Source organism: Crinia signifera, chromosome 3, assembly GCF_055691185.1.
Source record: "Crinia signifera chromosome 3, ASM5569118v1, whole genome shotgun sequence".
NCBI lineage: Eukaryota > Metazoa > Chordata > Amphibia > Anura > Myobatrachidae > Crinia > Crinia signifera.
In genome coordinates, this window is record NC_139219.1 from 201,451,969 (window position 1) to 201,473,282 (window position 21,314).

General features: G+C 39.8%; 1 protein-coding gene across 4 annotated transcripts in view; it reads right to left on the reverse strand.

Annotated features, from left to right (window-relative positions):
* The window catches only part of ADGRB3 (adhesion G protein-coupled receptor B3), an 811,989-nt gene that overhangs the window by 267,239 nt on the left and 523,436 nt on the right, over window positions 1-21,314 (reverse strand). For all 4 annotated transcript variants that reach the window (XM_083177264.1, XM_083177265.1, XM_083177263.1 and 1 more), the window contains one exon: window positions 5,955-6,057. In XM_083177264.1, coding sequence (XP_083033390.1) covers window positions 5,955-6,057 — 103 coding nt within the window. The remainder of the gene's footprint in view (window positions 1-5,954; window positions 6,058-21,314) is intronic.

The window sequence follows — 21,314 nt, forward strand, 5'->3', positions numbered from 1 at the left end:
TGCTAACGGGACTTGTGACATGTATCGTACATCTATTGTACAGCTGCATACCATACAGATTCACATGCTATAATGGTCCAACATCAACAGTGACAAGATGTGGGGTCAGTCAGTTACATGGACTAATTGGCATGTCACTACATTGGATAAATTGGTGCTAAATTGATGTACAGTATAATCACAATGTACACTATTTGGATGGAGAGATGTTATTCGGGGCTTCATGGATAGATCAGCCATCAAAGTGGAGTTCACAAGATTTGCAGCAAAGCAAATTTGTACGATTCATATATTTCTACTCAGGTTATAATATAGGAAACATCATGAGAACATAGGGCCTTATTCTAGTTCACTCTTTCTGACAAAATCCTTCTTAGATAGACAAAACCATGTGCACTGCAGGTGGGGCAGATGTAACATGTGCAGAGAGAATTAGATTTGGGTGGGGTTTTACTTCAAAGTGAAATCTATATTGCAGTGTAAAAATAAAGCAGCCAGTATTTACCCTGCACAGAAACAAAATAGCCCACCCAAATCTAATTTTCTCTGCACATTTTACATCTGTTCCCCTGCAGTGCATATGGTTTTGTCCATCTAAGAAGGATTTTGTCAGAAAGAGTGAACTAGAATAAGGCCCATAATGCTGTATGTTCTAGTTATACACATAGCAGGATATTATGACGTTGGCTCTACTATTTGTGCAAGCCCTGAAACTTATACCACACATTTCTAGATTTCAAATAATGAGATCACATATTCCTTTAGACAGAGATGTTGACAATGGAGACTCAGCAGGAAGAATCCAACATTAAGATACAGTTGACCTATCAGACCATGGGGTTTATTTACAAAGATGGGTGTTCTATTGAAGATGAGATGTTGCTAAGACCTACCAAACAGATACTAGCTATAATCTTTTAAAAGTTGGCAAGTAGATACGAAGTTTCAGATGTTTTCCCATAGCAACATCCCATCTTAGTAGGGGGGGGGGGGTATTTATCTGTTTCTGCTTTATCACTCTCCAAGCAATAATGCATTTCTTCCACAAAATGCTCCTGGCAGCCTTATGGTTGTTGCTATCAACAACACAGCCAAAAAGAAGAGAGTAAAATGTTGTACAGAGAAGTACTGTTACAGGGAGGAGGTGGATCATTAATCAGCATTTACTTCCATAGAGTATTGCAAATACTTAAGCAAGACATCCAGTTGATCTCATTAGTTTTCCCCATTATTGAACTCACACAATTAAAAATAAACATTCATTGAATGGTCTGCTGACTGCAAAAAGATGGTGTTAGATACTGAGACCAAGTAGAAACCTATGGGGCTACATTTGTAAATGATAATGGAGGGACTGCTGCAGATGTAGAATATATATGCTGCAGTCTCTGCTTCTTAAATCTTGAAGATAATTAGTTTTTGCTGTTATACCTGAAAATTATGCCCCACAGTCTTATCACAGCTACTATACAAGCTGAAAACAAAACAGTTAAGTATAATTGCATATTATTATCTCATATAGCTATGCAAATGAAGTACAAATAATTTAGAAGTACAGTATATATGGTTAAAAGAAGCAGCCATACATTTTGCTAAACAAAATATTGTATTTTTTTTTTGCATAAATCTGACAAAAACATTTTAAAAAAGTACCAACGAGGTAACAATGTTCACCTGAGGTTAATAGGAAAAATAATGTTTCATAAAATGCCAAGCTTTTTAGCACAAAAGAAACAGAATTTACATATTTATGATTTTATAACTGATAAAAAGCCTTGGGCCATTTCTCAGGGTATTATCTATTCTCTTGTAAAACACCAAATCACTTTTTATGCTTGGTCCCATAATTCTTGCCATGGCTATTTTATGTATATTTTAATATTTTACCTTTTTTCACATTTAACATAGCTAATGCGATGCTAGATTTTCTCTTAAGGAAGACGTAAATCAATCATATAAAAGTTTTATGGTTCTTAAAACAATTTTAAAATATACATAAGTATAAAATCCATAATAGTATTAATTCCATAATAGTAACAGTTATTCTAACAGTAGTGTCTCTATCTAGAACCGTTTGACAGAAAAAAGGATAAAACTGGATAGACAGCGTAATATCTCTAACAATAAAAACTGTATCGGGGGTCCTAAGTAAAGTGAAAGTTTGCACTGCAACAAAAGAACTTTCATTAGGTTTACAAGACTGCAGCAGATTACATCTACTTGGTACAAAGTTTACTACTGCAAGTCATGTTCAGTCTTTAGCCAAGCTGACTGCAATGGAGATGGTGGCTGGACTATCCATCTTTTCATCTCTAGTATTAAAGAGTCATGTTCTGAAACAGATAACTGGGAATGCTAATTGGACACTATGAGGGGTATGTTTTTGTCTGGGACTTGCCTATGCAGATTCGACTTTTTAAAAAGTCGAATCTGCAGTGTCGAAAAATGCTGGATTATCAGATATAATAATGTTATGTTTTCGACAATCTGCAGCTGTTTTTCGACAATCCACGGCTGTTCCGACTGTCCTAATGGTTCTAATATTTGGAAGATTGAATTCCGATTGTCGAATTGACATTGAAATAGGCCAATATTCTGACTGTCGTAATCACTCCGACAGTCAGAATTAAGATTGAATACCCCATATATCATAAAGACTAATACTGGTTTCATACAACAATTGCCCGTACATTATTTTTCTAACAGTAAAGTCTCTGCTATTCCCTATAAGCAGAGATCGAATTCCATAACTAATTAAAAGCTGTCATTTTGTGTCAATATTTATTCTTTTAATTGAATTGAATTTTTAAGATGTGTTTCTTCATAAATTGCTGTAAAATAAAGTTTCGGGGAAAAAAAATTTTCATTCAACTGGAGCGAAACCAATATATTTTGTATGTCTAATTTCTGTTTATCATATTTAAGCATTGTGTATGGTACAGACAAGAACATAACTGTACTTACTGTATGTAGATCATTACATACCGTATTTTCTGCACTATAAGGCGCATTGGACTATAAGGCGCAGTCTCAATTATGGGGTCTATTTCTGTACTTGACCCATGCATAAGGTGCACCGTATTATAAGGCGCATGCTAAGGTCTGTTCATTGGTGCCATTTTCTGGGGTCGTCACAGTGTACGTAATACGTAGTGTACGTATTACGTCCCGATGTCAGCAGGAAATGGTCCGACAGTCAAACTCAGTGCACACATAAGGCGCACCTGATTATAAGGCGCACGGCTTATTTTGGTGAAAATTTAAGGCTATTAGGTGCGCCTTATAGTCCGAAAAATACGGTAATTGAAGCAGAAAGAGGAATCCGGCTAGTGAAATATAAATGAGCTAGAACTTTGAACATTTTAATCTTAAAATTATGGTTGCAAGGGTCCAAAATCAATAAAACTCCCAAATTGTGTTATTATACTATGCAATGTATTTAAAGACAAGAATGCTTTAATAAATCAAATACAGTATGTCATTAAATATATATGAATACATTTGCATTAAGCCATATACAATTAAAGATATTTAACCAATTTGTATAATAGCAGTTGTACAATCTGTGCAGCATAATGAAATACAAAAACTAAAGGTCAATTTACATGATAAGAGCATATATTCAACCAGTAGTAAAATGCCTACATTTACATGTGTAATGAACAAGCTTTATTTAACAAATCAGAAATTACATGCTGTAGAAGCTAGAGTATAAACAAGTTTAGAGGATACTCAAAATACGTTTTATGAATGTTAAGTATAAATGGTTCATAGTGTATGCAGAGACATACGTGACATTTATTTTTCATACAGTGTTTAGGTGGTTTGTTTTTATCATTACAAGTTACTATCTGCTAAACAGGGAGGAATAACCCTGTTCTAAAAGAAGCATTATGAGTTCATAAGAGCACTACAGCTATTTACAGTAGCTATCTGGTACTGACAGTAATTGACCCACATTAAAAGATAAATAGAGGAGACTATACTAATTGATGCAAAAAGCTAAAGTGCTTCAGAGTCTAAGAAAAATGAACTAGGTTTCCAAGCCATCACTTTAATCAGCTATTTTACAAACACAGTATAAGCATATCTATTTATAATCATGTTCGCCAACATTATTTTGGTGACATTACGCATCTTTCTCCTCATACATTACCTGTGCTACAGTAGATGCACTGAGTGCAGATGCCGCTATTCCCAGTGGACATGGAGTAACAAATATAGCAAGCTTGTCATTAACAAAGTAACACTGTAAACACTTAAAAGATAATTTTCACTGCTTGTGACATAAAATAGTCAGTACTTGACACATTAATAAACCCAGCTGAACCTTGTGTCTTAAAAAGGGAAACTACTAAAGATCACTAATGATTATTGAAGTAACCAAAGCTGTGTACATTGCTTCAAATTTTCCAAGTGACTAGAAAAATCTATTGACTAAATCCATCCATATCACTATTTAAGTAAAACAAATTACAGGTGGTCTTGACTGCTAAGAAATACTTTCCTTCTGTGAATACAAATACTGTATAATACAATGTGATATGCTAAGAGGAAAACATGTTCCTTATATTTACTATGCTCTGTATATATTTCACAAAATGAATCAAATTCAAGGATAAAGTATATATATTCAAAACTTTGTTAATGCAGGGTACGGTCTAACATGGCCTCGAGATATTAGACTTCAGTTTGAGTAAATCACAATATGACTTCTTCAATTTGTTTAGGGACTCTGGGTCTCAAACAGTTTGAAAGATGGAGAACTCTTTATTCCGTTCCACCTTATCATCTGCACAACAAATCTAGTCCGTGTTTTCTCATGAGTCTTTGAGAGTCCAAGTATTCAATTTGGCCCTAAGCAGTCCAAACCAGAAGTAATTGCTTCACTTCCAAAAAACGAATTGTCTTTCTTTTTTTTTTTTTTTTCAGAATGGCAGTGCCTAACTTTTTACAGCATGCAGTGGAGCTGTGTGTAGAAAGCTAAAAATATCAGTAAAAAGATATTTATTTTTTATTTATTTTAGATTTTAAATGTTGATGCAAAGGAGCCATCCACTAATAAATCATCTATCAAATAGTTGGTAATCCCCCCAAAATCTAAATGTTGTCTGCTTTCTCACGGGGTGTACAAGTAAGCCAACAGGCAACTTCCCTGTAACCAGATCACTTTTGCCAACATCTTTTAGCTTACAAAATATTAAACCAAAACATATGAAATATTAAACCAAAACAATTGAAAATTGATCCTCCTACGTGTCTTTTCTTCAATTCTACACATAGTTAAGCATAGTTCTACAAATCCTATTATTTAATTTATTTAAATGACACTATTAACCTTTGTCACACATTGACAGTCACTCATTTCTGATAACAAGAATACTATTTCATGTTTTGTAACATCATGCTGCCCCCTGCCCTTTTCATTTATTTCAACAAGAAATTGTGTCTCAAATTTTTGGGTGGGTAGCTCCAAAATCATTTGTCAACAGTACTAATTCTTAACAATATGAGTCATTTGCTAAATAGGGTAGAGATATGATGGTAGATCAGGGAGGTTATTTACCATTGTATTTGTTTTCTTATTGTACTTATCTTGCCAGACAGGACATGTTTAGCCAAGTTAAATGAGTAAACCTGACCAAAGTGCTGGGTGTCACCCAGAATGTGCCATTTAGATGCACAAAGTGTTACTTTTTGCACATTTCCACTAACCAGATGTTACATGGATATCTAGTCTACAGACAAATCACATGTGGCGGTATTTGGTTTGAAAGTACGGTTCATATTTTGCTACCCTATATCTTGATAAGTGGGACTGCATGAATGTATCAGATACCTCCAACCTTTACAGTACTATAGATACAAGAACATCTTGTCAGTTTAATAAAAGGTTGTAAGCATTTTCAAAACACATTTGTTATCCATTCACATTAGGGCAAATGTAGACTTACATTATTCAGATGAGCAAGTTCAATCTCCACCAAGGAATCTGTAGATTTTGGTTCTGGATGGATAGTAACTACAATGATCTTAGAATTCACAACTGTAAAATTTCTGCAAAAAGTAAGAAAAATGATTGATATAAACAATATAGTAATACTATTCCATGTGTCAAAAACATATACCTGTACTTTCTTTCTCCATTGTATGGGTTATGTTTGACAGTAAATCTTTATATATTTAAATGTAAGATGTCCATCCAGTTAATTGAAAGTCAGTCCCATCATACTCAATATCAGCCTTTTTTACTTTTATACAATGCATGTTAAATTTCCAAAATTATAGTCAATATCGCTATACTATATGTAGTTTGATATGTTTCAATGAGAAAAGCAAAATCTCTTCACTACTAAGAATGACTTCACTACTAAAATGACTCATCCTAATAGCGCATTCTAAGCAATACAGTGGTTCAAATCAGGAGGGGGTAGCTAAAAGTGTTCTCCTTATACTATAGTTGTTGTTGCTCAGAGCAGGAAAGGGATAGGCCTTAATGAAATTATTGTGCTGGAAATGCAATGACACCATTAAGCCCTGGCCCATCTAGCTTAAACAAAAATGCACAGGAAACAGAGAAGAGAACATTAAAAGTGCTCTACCTGAAATATATATATATATATAGATATATATATATATATATATATATCTATATATATATATAAATCGAATTTGCAGTGTAAAAATAAAGCAGCCAGTATTTACCCTGCAAGGAAACAAAATACCTCAGCTAAATCTAATTCTCTCGTATTACATTTGCCCCTTCTGCAGTCCACATGTTTTTGCACACAAACTTGTCCTGCCATCCATTCCGAATTAGGCACTGTGTTCCTCATGACTTTATTATTCGGACGGATCGGCTAAACAACTAACCCCCCCCCCCCCCCCCTATAATCTGGCCCAGGTGTCCATCATGTTGACTGACTTTTAATTAGTATACAGTATGATAAAAATAGTAGCTTGGAACACAGTAGGTTTTTCTGTTCTTATCTTACAAATCTCGTCTGTTTGGCATAATTTTCTGTATGCCTCAAATTAATAATGATAGTGCAGAGACATTGGCATAGTTTTATATAATCTTTTCTGTTTCCAAAAGTTTTAATTATATTGTTCAAAGTATGCCTGGAAACAAACATTTTATTGCTGTCTATCTTAATTAAGTAATGACAGTTTGCAAAGTGAAATCATGTTTCCTCTAGAGTGCAAAACTAGTAACACTGGTGCTCCAACTCCTAACTTAACAAAGCACGCCATCATCTGTACAATTATTGCCATATTTCAGTTTATAGCATATTTCAGATTTCTGTCTTTAGAGATTTTTTATTACATTAATCAAAGCATGTCTAGAAATGTATATCTTATAGCTTTATATATTATTAAATTATCTGTAATGACAAATGCAGAACAAAATCTCTTTTTCAAATAGAGTACAAAACTAGTAACAATGGTGCTCCAAATCCTTATTTACAGGGCTGCCGACAGCTCCAATGGGCCCTGGTACTATGAGTGTGGCCAACTCAGTGAGGTACAACAGCCAGGTCCACTCTGAACAAAAATGTAATTCAGTGTGTGCTGGGCTTGGCAGAGAGGCTGCTGTAGCAGTAGTCACATTTATTTTGATACGGAGTACCGCACTGCTGCCTGTGACTTGAGTGGGGGGAACCTGCTGGGCCCCCCCATTAGCATGTCCTCATCTGTCCAATTACTGCTACATTTTACTGCCATATTCTTCATTTAGGACTGCATATCTATGTAGAATTCTGTAGCATAAATACTCTTATGCAAAAGAAATGATACAACAGAGCATTTGCTATATTGGTCACAGTCAGGTAGAAAGGGCTAATATCAGTAGGCCATGCAAAAATGTGAAAATTAGGCAGCTATCACTATTAGCAGCACACATGCACAAATTGTCAAACTGTGATTGCTTCCTTGAAAGATGAAAATGCATTTTTATTGTCAGTGGGGGGAGAGGGGGGTAAAGGGGCGTGTCCAGGCCATTTCTGGGGTGTTTTGGGGTGGCTGTGTGATGTCACAGACAGCCTCTACAAGCCAGAAAATGGCATCCTGAGTCTCTCTTTGCAGCCAGGAGACTACCTTAGAGATGTGATCACATTGCATTTCAGCGATGTGATTGCATTTAGCAGGGAGGGCCCTTGCATACTGGGTGTCCTTGCCCTGTGCTGGGTGGCCCCCAGCATGCTTTTTTTGACAGGACTGCAACTGAATCTGAATTATACCAAAAGCTTGGAAAAGACCTGACAAAATTACAAAGCAATCCACATTTATTTTCTGAGAAGTGTAATGATCCAGAGAACATCCTGTTTCAAGTGTATAAATGACTCAATTATGGTTCCTAACTGAAGAATAAATGTCCTTAAAAATCATTGACTGATGTTTTTAAATGCAGTATACTGTATCATGCAGTTCTAAACACAGTACATTTCCATCATGATATTGGCTCATGGAATTGTGGTGGATGTGCTGGACACATAGAAACATAGAATTTGACGGCAGATAAGAACCATTTGGCCCATCTAGTCTGCCCCTTTTTTACCCTTCAGGTAAACTCAACCCTTTTTAATCCTTATTTCTTTGTAAGGATATTCATATGCCTATCCCAAGCATGTTTAAATTGTTCTACTGTCTTAGCCTCTACCACCTCTGATGGGAGGCTATTCCACTTATCCACTACCCTTTCTGTGAAGTAATTCTTTCTAACATTTCCCCTGAACCTACCTCCCTCCAGTTTCAGTGCATGTCCTCGTGTTTTATTACTTGTTTTCCTTTGAAGAAAATTTCCCACCTGTACTATGTTAAAACCCTTGATATATTTGAAGATTTCTATCATGTCCCCCCTTTCCCTTCTCTGCTACAAACTATACATGTTAAGATCTTTTAGTCTATCCAGGTAAGTTTTGTGATGTAGGCCATGAACCATTTTAGTTGCCCTTCTTTGTACACTCTCCAATGTATTTATATCCTTCTGAAGATATGGCCTCCAGAACTGGACACAGTATTCCAGATGAGGTCGTACCAATGACCTATAAAGTGGCATTATTACGTCTTTTTTTCTGCTACTGATTCCTCTCCCTATGCAACCAAGCATCTGACTAGCCTTCCTCATTGCTTTGTTACATTGCCTCCCTGCCTTTAAGTCACTTGAAATAGTGACTCCTAGATCTCTTTCCTCCTCAGTAGTTTCCATTATAGTACCCTTGATACTATATTGAGCCTTTGGGTTTTTGAGTCCCAAGTGCATAATTTTGCATTTTTTAGCATTAAACTGTAGTTGCCATTCTCTTGACCAATTCTCAAGTTTACTTAGATCATCAGTCATTTGATTTACCCCTCCTGGTGTGTCTACTCTGTTGCATATCTTTGTGTCATCTGCAAAAAGGCATACTTTCCCTTCAATACCATTTGCAATGTCACTGACAAAGATATTAAAGAGCACTGGTCCAAGTACAAATCCCTGGGGTACTCCACTGGTAACATGTCCCTCCATAGAATGCACTCCATTTACAACAACTGTCTGTTTCCTATCCTGCAACCAGGTTCTTATCCATTTAATTGTTTTATAATCCAATCCCACACTTTCAAGTTTATTTAGCAGCCTGCGATGTGGGACAGTGTCAAATGCCTTACTAAAGTCTAGATATGCCACATCTACAGCCCCCCCTTCATCTAGTATTTTGGTCACGGAGTCAAAAAAGTCAATGAGACTTGTTTGGCATGATCTCCCTGCAGTAAAACCATGCTGTTTTGGATCCTGTAAGTTGTTTAATTTAAGATATTCCACTATTCTTTCTTTTAATAGTGTTTCCATTATTTTCCCTACTACTGATGTAAGGCTCACTGGTCTGTAGTTACTTGCTTCTTCTTTGCTTCCGCTTTTGTGCAGTGGAACTACATTTGCTTTTCTCCAGTCCTCTGGAACTGCACCTGTATCTAGTGACTGGTTGAATAAATCTGTTAATGGCGCTACCAACACATCTTTTAGTTCTTTTAGTATCCTTGGATGCACTCCGTCTGGCCCCATTGATTTATCCACTTTCAGTCTTGAAAGTTCTGTTAGGACTTTCTCCCTAGTAAATGTACCTCCATCTACCTTATTTTTATAAATGTCCTTGCAACTTAACTGTGGTCCCTTCCCTTCTCCTTCTATAGTGAATACAGAGCAAAAGTAATTATTTAGCTGATCTGCAATTGCCTTGTCTCCCTCCACCAAATTCTCAGTGTCTGTCCGCAGTCTTATTATTCCTCCATTTGATTTTCTCCTTTCATTTATATACTTAAAAAAAGTTTTGTTTCCTTTATCTACCGACTGAGCCATTTTCTCCTCAGCTTGTGCCTTGGCACGCCTGATCACTTTCTTAGCCTCTTTGCGTCTGGCAAGATACACTTCTTTGTCATTATTATTTTGAGTCTGCTTGTATGTCCTAAAGGCCATCTTTTTTGCTTTTACACTAGTTGATACCTCTTTTGTAAACCACACTGGCTTCCTTTTCCTGGTACTTTTCTTAACCCTTTTGATACAAAGGTCCGTTGCCTTTAGTATTGCACTTTTTAATTTTCTCCACCTCTCCTGCACATACTGCGCATCTGCAGTACAGGTCTGTAACATGGCATACAGATCGTTATAAATATTAGTGGTTGACATTCTGCTGCTGCTTGGAGTTGGAGATGTGGTGGCAACAACCTATGTGTCCTAAAAGGGAGGCGTGTTGCCACCGTTATGAGCAGAGGCGGAACTACAATTGGTGCAGCAGGTGCATTGCACTGGGGCCCTGAGGACTAAGGGGCCCACTGCTGCTATGCATTGCTGTGTGGCATATTGTGAACTTGGGTTGGGGTGGTGGAGGGGGGGCATATTGCGAGTGGTTGCACCTGGGCCAACCACTTGCAAGTTCCGCCACTGGTTATGAGTGTGGGATGAGGCCAGGGTTTCCATCAGAAGACCGGCTTGACCGTCTCCATGGGTCATAGGCTGATGGTGACACAGTTAATCCAATGCTGAGTCACTTCCAGCTGCATTAACATGTAAGTTTTTAATTTTTTGTTTGTTTTGGTCACGATTTTCTGGGCTGTATGTTTGACCCTTATGGGCTACCCACTCCTCACATACCAAAGTGCTCTCCTTCAGGGGAGAGCTGCAGTCCCCGAGGGTGACCCAGAGCCACAAGGTGGAGGGAAGCCTACCGTGGGTCTCACTAAGCTTCTGCGAAGAGGACTTGCCTGCCCTAACTCTTTCAGGGGTTGAGGGAAGAGAGTCGCTCTGATGTTCGGTAAGGAGAACCCACCAATCCCTATTTTCGCCTCTTGGGCCTTTTGGCTGAGAGGGGGTCAGGGGAGTAATGGAGCCTCTCTTTGGGAGAGGGTCCATACGTCCATACGCCCCCTATGCACAATTTAGGTCACTGCACTGGGTGTTTGTGCACAACTCGGGCTCCAGAAAAAAATAAAACATGTAAGTGCTGTCACTGCTGCATCCATGTATTCAGCAGTGTAGCCTCTCTAATCACTTCTGAATCAGGCCCATTGTTACTGATACCAGTTATGTAGCAGTCCTAATTGAATGATGATTGCCTCTAGGTGCATTGTACATATATGGCCAACTGTATTAAGTTTTAACAAATGATGAGGTAGATAGTGATAAAGAATGATTAAGTACCAGACAATCAGCTCCTAACTGCTTGTTATAGGCTGTGTTTGAGGAATGACATTTAGGAGCCGATTGGCTGATTTATTTACTCTTTGCCACTCTCCACTTTATCACTTGTTAAGGCTTAATAGGCCCATAATGCTGAAATAAAATTAAATTATATAGGCAAAAAACATGCATTTATTTCTATATTTCTAAGCACAATGATTTACATTCTAACACCCTTTAAATAGTTGTAATATCATAATCTTGTTAAAGAAAGCTGAAAGCTGAACTAATCACAGACTTTACATAAGTAATAGTTTAGTCTACATAAAAAAAGTTTAATAGCCAGGATGTTATCCTAAAGCATTACATGGATTACAATGCAATATTAGATTGTAGCTTAATTTCTTTTAAATAAATATCTTTTCATATTGGATAGAATTCCATGATTTTGCCTTTTAATGATTATCACTTGTTCAAGTTTCGCTGGCATTCTGCACCTCCGGTCAACTTGGATGCTGTTACATATGCCCCTTGGGCTATGTAGGACACCACATGTGAATAGAAATTGGGCAAGCAGAGAGTGAGCTCTTTATAGAACTCAGTGACCCATGATGCAGTTCTGTATGGCTACCAATAACAAGACATCATTGGGCTGAGTCAGCACTATGCCTGTGTCATATTTTGTCTGACTCCACTTTTCATGCTCAGTAACTGAGCATGTGCAAATTCCTTATCACAGCGTGGCAGTCATTTTGAATATAAATCTCCTTGTGACTACAGACATGGAACAGGAAAGGGAACGATGAATCTTATGCAGTCCAAGTGCAGTACAGATGTTACTTTAAATGTATTCAGATGTATTTTCCAGAGAAAACACAAGGTTTGCATGGGCATTCCTGTTGCAGGTGCCTGAGGGTAGGAACTACAGGTACCAGAAAAAGATGGTCATGCTGACATTTATAGAACTATTTTTTTTAAATAACACGCACACACGCAGGCACGCAGGCACGCACACACACAGAACCGCACTGACAAAATAAATCTTTAGTTTAATAAGCCCCCTGATACAACCTTACAGTTTTATTCCTCACCTAGATCCAGAGGTTTTTCATGTTATTTCTTACAGATTTGCAATATCTTAGTAAAAAATAAACCCACACTGAAGTTGCAAAACTGCTTCTGGAAAGATCCCTGTCACAATTGACAAGCTTAGAACTAAGCAGTCTTATCAGAGTAACTGCTCTTATTGATCAGAGCCAGAGCCAGATTTAGACCTCATGGGGACTTAGGCAAGTTACCTGTCTGGGGCCCCTCCCTCACAAAATCTATAACACTATACTTTTGTTCCTGTTTGCTGGCAGGATTGCTAGAGTATCGCGGTGCATACTGTGTTTACCAATAAATGCTCAATTGCATGAGCATCAATATTGCGTACAAATCTGAATCAGGCCCTAGGTCTTTTGGAAGGAGACTGAATTCCTGTGTCACATGGGCCTGAATCTACACAAAGATATTAAGATCAGTAAATGTGGAGCATCCCTACTCTAACTCAACCCCAAACATCAACATAACCAAAAGCTCTAGCAAAAAATGCAACCCTACGCCAGAAGCAGCCAACTCCAGTCCTCGAGAGCTACCAACAGGTCACGTTTTCCAGCTCACCTCACAGATACACAGGTGCACTCATTACTGAATGACACATCTTAAAAGATTCACAGGTGGAGCTAAATACTTCACTTGTGATTCTGTGAGGAGTCATGAAAAACGTGAACTGTTGGTAGCTCTTGAGGACAGGAGTAGGCTACCCCTGCCCTACACCAACCGTAATACCCTATCCCTAATACCCTCACCTAATCTATAATATATTTAGCCCCCCCCACACACACACACACACACACACAATCACACTGGTGATGCCTGCTGGCAGGGGCGAATTTAGGGGTCAGGCCGCCCCTAGGCACAACATTCCCCCCCCCCCTTTATGTATGTATACGTGCACCTGCTTGTGTATACATACATATATATATATATATATATATATATATATATATATATATGTTGTAATAAAAAAAAAACACCAGTACTCAATACTGGTGTTGGAAACACACAATAATTAGCTCTGGTAAACAGAGGCACACACTTTTAGCATGACAGTTTAGTGGCACTTACTGTTAATAGAAGGGAATAGGGATGCAAATAGTTAAAGTGTTTGCTCCCGACACATTCCACTCTGTGCAGCACCATGAAGAGAGGAGGGAGGGCGTAACCTGAGTGCACTGCAGGGAGAATACACACTAGCAGGTAACAGTTTTTCACAGCCTGTGTGGACGGACTCCTCCGGAGTTTCAGGCTGTCAGTGTGTGAGCAGGCATGAACTGCTTGGAAGGAGGGAGGGACGGAACAGTAGCTTCAGGCTGCCGGCGCTGCTGCACAGCCACAGAGTGGGAGTGGGAGAGGTACAGCGGCAGCCGACAGTAGCAGCAGCGCTGAGCACACAGGCAGTGCAGGCACAGCTGTGGGGATGCATAAAGCTCCTCCCTGCACCGAGGAGCGGCTGCGAGCGGCGGCTCTGTAAAAGTGTCAGCAGGATCACAGCAGGTGCCCGGCAGCTGCCGCCCATGACAGGTGCCGCCCCTAGGCCCATGCCTCACGGGCCTAGTGACAAATCCAGCCCTGCCTGCTGGGCCCTAGGTCATGGATATCTGCATTTGTAAGACACTAACCTTAGGGTGAAATATCAGGTTTGTGAGCAACTCTGAATAGGGCCATATGCTTTTTATTCAAATTAAACACATTTTACAGACAGCCTTGAATCCTCTTCTACTGTATATGTTTTCTGAGACCTGTGGTAGTTGGCATATGCTAAGAGCATAGATTTTATACATGTACAGTATTTAACACTGGATCATCACATTTTCAGGCAGTATGTACAGTAAACTCTCTATATTCTATTAAAAGCTTCTGTTTAAGCACTTCAATTGTTTCTCATTTCGACACTTGCTAAATATTATACAGAACCTACATAAAATTTTAGGAAACTTCGGCACATAATGATCCTGTCTTTAATTAAGCTATTATAACAAAAACAAATAATTATTTGTAGAATATGAAAACCTAAGTTAAATGTCTTGTTTTAAGCATGGAATTAAAATGCATGAACCATTTTACCCTGATTGTCTGTTGCAGCTATATTTAAAAGTACTAAACTGTAACGAAATTTTCCATTCCAAACAGCAAGACATATCGAACAGATTAAAGTCAATTACTATGCCTGTTAAAATTGGTCAAAAAGCTTATGAAGCCAAATGGAACAGGTTTAGTTTTTCTAAAACCAATATTATTCATAGTCAGATTAGCTGTGCATTGTGTCTGCCCTACTATTGCTGTAAAAAATAAAAATGACTTTATATTTAAGTGCCAACACACCAATTGCAATAACACAGCTCACCCTTTAAAACATTGGGACTAATCAGACCTGACTGCAGGACAAATTTGTTCTCAAAATGGGCAAAACCATATTCACTGCAGGTGGAGCAAATGTAACGTGCAGAGAGAGTTAAGGCCCAAGTGGCAAACGCAGGATTTTCAAAAGGGGGTTTCCAGAGGGGCGGAGCAAAGCACGGAGATAGACATTTAGGTGACCCAGTATATGCCGGGTCAGTTAAAGTATTATAGATAGACCAAATGTATATAAATAATAATAATAATAATAATAATAATAATAATAATAATAATAATAATAATATACATACATACAAACATACATACATACATACATACATGGGTGTAAACAGCAGTGTAGACCCCTGGGCATAGCAATGTATTGGGGCACCTACCGATCCTCCAGCTTTAGGGGTGGGGGAAGCTTTGATGTCCCCCGGGTGGTAGGGAGTAGTGTATCAACCACTCAGCATGTAGGGCCTGGATCAGTAATTTCCACTAATTACCCCTTTACTGCACAGATGGTGGGAGAAGGGGGCATTGGGCTGAATAAAGGGGCCCTGATACATAACTTACAGGGTGGTAGAGGATGTTTAATATGCAGAGCAGGGGTGTATAGTGGAGTGGGCTTATTATTCATAATTTTGGTGGGAGGACAGCTTGCTTGACTGCAGATATCTCCAGTTCCCAGAAATAGATTTCTTAGATTTTAATGGAATTAAAAACTAGAGAATCCCACCTACCAAATGGTATTGGGGACTAGGGGATGAGAGTTCAGGAGGCAGAGCAATCTGCCAACGAGAATATAAAACTACATACCAGGTGTGTGGAGCTGGAGCAGTAACCAGCTGCAGGAAGGCTGATATCTCTGGTTCTGGGAACAGTAGAGACAAGCTACTAGTGTCCTTCAAAGGGGGAGAGTCCCAGCTTTTGGAATATACCCTCAGAAAAACTCTAAGTCAGACATAACCTGAAATATCTGACTGGGAAGAGCAATTGACAGGCTTGGATGGGGACCACTGCTTTGAAGTCCGATATCTCCGGTTCCCTAGGGCCGATTTTTTAAATTCTTGTACCCATGGAAAGAGGGGACCCTCAGCTTTCAGACAATGGCCCTTAGACTCCTGGGGGGGTTTCTGGGTACTCAGAAACCCCCCCTGCGTGTGCTACTGGGCCCCCATACACTACACATCCAATTTCCCCCCATGAGCTGCCCGGTAGCTTTCCAGGAGGCTCACATGCAATTTGACACTTGATGATCCATTTTTATTTGATAAATCTCTCTCAGCCATCAGCGGTTGCCCATTCTTTTTTATGTTTTATTTTTAAATTCCTCTGCCTGCCCCTCACCTCTTGCGATACATTGCAGATGCTAAAAAGCTGATGGGCGGCAGGTACGACTTATCTTACATGTAGCCTGTCCGACCTTCGACTCTGATCCTATATGCACAGGACTGAGCACTGGATCGGATTTAATGTCCTACACATGTGATTTGGGCCAATTTCATATGATTTCTTTGCCCGACTCACCAGAATCAGGTGAAATTGGCCCCAAATGACATAGCGTATGGGGGTCTTTAGATTTGGTGAGTTATTTTGTTTCGGTGCTGGGTAAATATTGGCTACTTTATTTCTACACTTCAACTTAGATTTAATTTGAAAACATCCCCAAATCTAACTCTCTCTGCATATGGTACATCTGCCTCAACTGCATTGAGAAGAAAATATGCCCTGCAATCAAGTCTGAATTAGACCTATTAGCATTACACAAAAGAACAGAAAATCACTGATCAACATGTCAATCACTTTACATTGGTCAATTATTTAGCTTAATAAAAAGTTGTGCAATTAAGGGCCAGATCGATTACTTTATGAAGCAGACCACACATAAAAAAAACAACTCCAGAACATGTGCTGATATTGATATGAGGGAAATCATTGACCATTATGGGCCTCATTAGGTTTGGCTGTACAAATGTACACATAAAGCATAATAGAATGGGTATTTCGACCTGCAGGAAATTTAAGATTCAAAATAGTATGTAAACATGCAGTAGCACCAATATACTGTACAGATGGAGCCACGCTCATCTAGCCTGCCTATGGTGTTTGGACTGTCAACTTGCCACAGTGCGCCTAGTGAGTAGCACAGATTGGCATTTGGGTTACAGGATGAGTGCAATACCAATGATCATCCACCAGATGTCGCTTTTTAAAATCACCACTGCACATGTGTCAAATGTCAAATGCAAAGCTATAGGGAAATAATACGGATTGTGTTGTGTGAAGTGTCTATTGACATGCACAATAGTGCAATAACTACTTTACTGTACATTACTGTACTGTTCAGTATGTTAGACACTTTTTTTCCAAAAGTACTATTGCATAAACGTTTGTATCATTGTGAAATTTATAGTGGGCTATGGGAAAAAGTGAGCATACAGTACTTTTGCCGAGAATAGGGCACACGTGCATGTGAGATGCTCGTGCATTCCATTCTCTGCATGCGGCATGCTAAGATGGGTTGCTGCAGGGTAAAAGCAGCAAAGACAACTGAGGACGTATACTGTAGGTACCACTTGTGTAAGGGCACTGCTGTTGATGCGTCTCATTACACTATACTGGTTAAACACAGATATATGCTATAGTAGCAATGAGTGTAGTTTCACGGCGCCACTTACGTAGTCAGTGTAGTGTCCCTGTCAGCATCAGCATTGTGTTACCACAGCCAGCGGAGTCCGCATAGTCAGCATCCCTGTCAGCATCAGTGTCGTGTTCCCGCAGCCAGTGGCTGATCGTAGTCAGCATGCTTGTCAGCGTAGTCAGTATGTTCCCGGATAACCGGAACTTACGCAGTTAGCCTAATCAGTCAGCGTTGTGTCACTGCTTATTACATTGTGTGCGGAGCTTACGCAGATAGCGCAGTCAGTCAACGTTATGCAGTTAGCATAGCCAGTCAGCGTTGTGTCACTGCACCATCCTATGGCGCTTAATGTGAAGGAGCATATGTGGCGCTGTCACGTAAGAGGCTGCAGGAAGAAGGTTAGTCTCCGCAGGGCAGATTGGTTTCATGGATGTCACCTATCCTTTCTGACCCTTCTGCGATTTTTTCGTGGGCTGAGGAGTTGACAAGTGTAAGGTTTTGTGAGCGCAACCTTAAAATATCCAACAAAACTACCATATTGCACAACAACCTGATGCAAGAGGCGTGTACTATTGATCTCATGGCTCAACCCGATGCCGGATTGGTGACCTGGTGACAGCGTAGCATTAGGTGGCACCGTGAAACTACACAAGTACCTAGGAATGTCATACAGTATGAGCAGGTCAGACTTGAGTGCCAAGGGGGGAAACAAAATGGCTACCAGGTGTCAGCCAGGGCTTCATGGGAGCCCACATCTATGAAGCTATTGTAAGCTATTGTAATTAGGTGCAATCGGAAAGGGCATTAGAGAATAAAACACGGGTCTCCAGGCATGGAGAGCGGCACAAATATCCAGTAGCCTACAACACCTGATGATATTGACCTGTGCTTATGCGTCTATGTAAATCTAATGCCATCAGTTATGCTTACTGGAACTGCAGGATGCTATTGTATGTTTATGAAATCATTTGCCTAGAGGACCCATATGCTCCACCTGACCATTGTACATTACACGGTCCATTTGTCTGAGCTTGTATTGTACTGTACAGTTGGAGCCGAGCGTCTCATACGCAAGCACATCCCATTCTTGGCAAATGACGTGGCTCCATCTGTACTGTACTGTATTTCAATTGGAGCATTATCCACCCAGCGGTGGTGATGTTTCTTGCATGCATATTGTATGGCGTGCCCCAACGCACCTTAATACATCTGAGCAGTGGCGTAGCTTTGTTTGGGGCGCCCCCCCGCCGTTAATGGGGGGGGCGCCCCCCTCTCCCCCCCGGCTGCCCGTGCCCCCCATGCCCCCTCCCCCCATTGTCGCAGGCTTACCTGTCCGCCGCGCGTCCCGGCTCCCCCCCTGGCTTCAATTAATTCTATGCAGACGGACCACGATAAAATGGCCGCCCCCATACCGCAGACAGTTTCAGAGAACAGTCTGCTTTATGGGGCAGCCATTTTATCGTGGTCCGTCTCCATAGCATTGATTGAAGCCAGGAGGAGAGACGGGACGCGCGGACACTGGACAGGTAAGCCTGCGGGAGATGGGGGGCGGGGGGGATTACTATAGCACCGCAGCCCCCCCCGGCGCCCCCATATGCACAGCGCCCCCCCCGCGACCGTGCTATAGATACGCCACTGCATCTGAGCACACTGCAAAAGTGGCAAGCTAAAACCCTCGCCTAGGCACGCTGGCACAATGGATGAGCATGGCTCCATCTGTAGGCCTTAAGCATACAGAATATTGTCATGGCCACAGGAAAGATATGTTAGTAATTATCAGATTTGATGTTCCAGTTAAATAATGGCAAGCCACTGTGTTTGTGTGGAACAAGTGCTATGATCATAGGATGCTTAGGGTAGCCATCTTACCCTTCCCATCACCCAACCTCAAACTCACAGTCTGCTTTGCAGGAATAGGCTTCAATTCTATTTTGGAGAAATCATGGTGAGAATAACAATCCCTTAGTTAAACAATGGACGTGCGCTAGATGCTGTCTGAACTATCCTGATTAAGAATTTAGACATGCAAAATCCTTTCTGTAATTAATTGTGAAATGGAACATTTTACAGGCTCATGAAAATTATCATTTTATTTAGAAACAAGTATAAATAAATCATGTTAACAAGGGTTTCTCATTTTTGATGTGTCTGTGATGAATAAATATATTTCCAAATGTCTGTCTACTGATGCTTATTTCACATTGCTTTTTAGTAAGCTATAAAAGTGGTTCTTCATTACTTTTGTTAAAGTAACCAGCTTTGCTAAATTGGTTTTCTAGACTGGACTGGATGTGAAATTAATATTTCATCAGTGTGAATTGAAACATTCTTCTTCATGGGCTCATAATGGCAGGTCATGGAGCCAAGCTCAGCTGTGGCTTCTGCGAGCAGAAGAATGGAACACTGCCTGAATTGATGGCGGATGTAAATTCTAAATGTTCAGCACACTGCATTTCAGTTGAAGTGTTTTTGAGATGAGAAAAGGATTCTTTCTGGGGAAGAGTAAAATATATTTTTAAAGCTTTTAGTATTAACAACAGTGATATCTTAAATACGTAAAGTTTTATGAGTCCCACCTGCAGTGATTAGATTTATTACCACAAAAACCTCTTTATAGCACCAACTTTAAATACTAGCATGTATTATAGCAAGTGTGGAGTTTTTAAGAACGTTACATATAAATGAATTAGTACATTCGCATGCAGTAACATAGGGACGAGTGTGTGAGTGGTGCTGCCAATTAGGGTGCAGGGCACTGGGGTTAGTAACTGCCCAGTGGCCCATGCATATGGCTTACAAGGTATTTTGAATGTCACCCTGAGGCTAGTATTGCTGCTTCAGTGCTGCCTAGAGCACCCTGTAGTGTGATGCTTTCTGGACAGATTTCCACTGTCTTTTGCAAATTTGGGTAAAAAAAATCCAAATTCCCCTGTTTCGTGTAATTTGCACATGTAATAGGAGGCAAATTGTGGTATAATTCACACTTTTTACGGTGAATTTGTACATTTTGGCCTGTCCGATAATTTGCATACTTCAAATCGCATCCAGATATTTTCCCATTATAAAATATACAATTCACAAATGTAATAGGGTGAGATTTTTGGAAAACATTACCAAAATTCACAAACACAATAGAACAGTTTCAGATGCGAATTTGACCAGATGTGTACCATGAGCACCATTAAAGGGGGGTCCCCCATCCTGGGCTGAAGTCCGGTGCGGTCCCTGGCATCCCAGGGTGGTGGACGCCTGGCTGATGTGTATAAAAAAATAGATACAAACATATTGCTTTAGACAGGAGAACTACAAGACTCAGCATGGGGATCATTAATGTGCCCTCTGGGTTCACAATGTAAAAGTTTTTTAAACACCACTTTTACACTTTAAAATTTTCACACATACTTGCTTGGTCCAGCGCTGTCATCTCTGCCACTGCTCACTAACTACTGACAGGCTGCTGCTGTAGCAGAGACCGAGACCCTGTGTCATCACAGGGTCCCCATATCAGCTATAGAACAGACTGCTCACTCTGTGGATGTCAGTAGTGAGTAAGCAGTGGTAGAGATGACAGCGCTG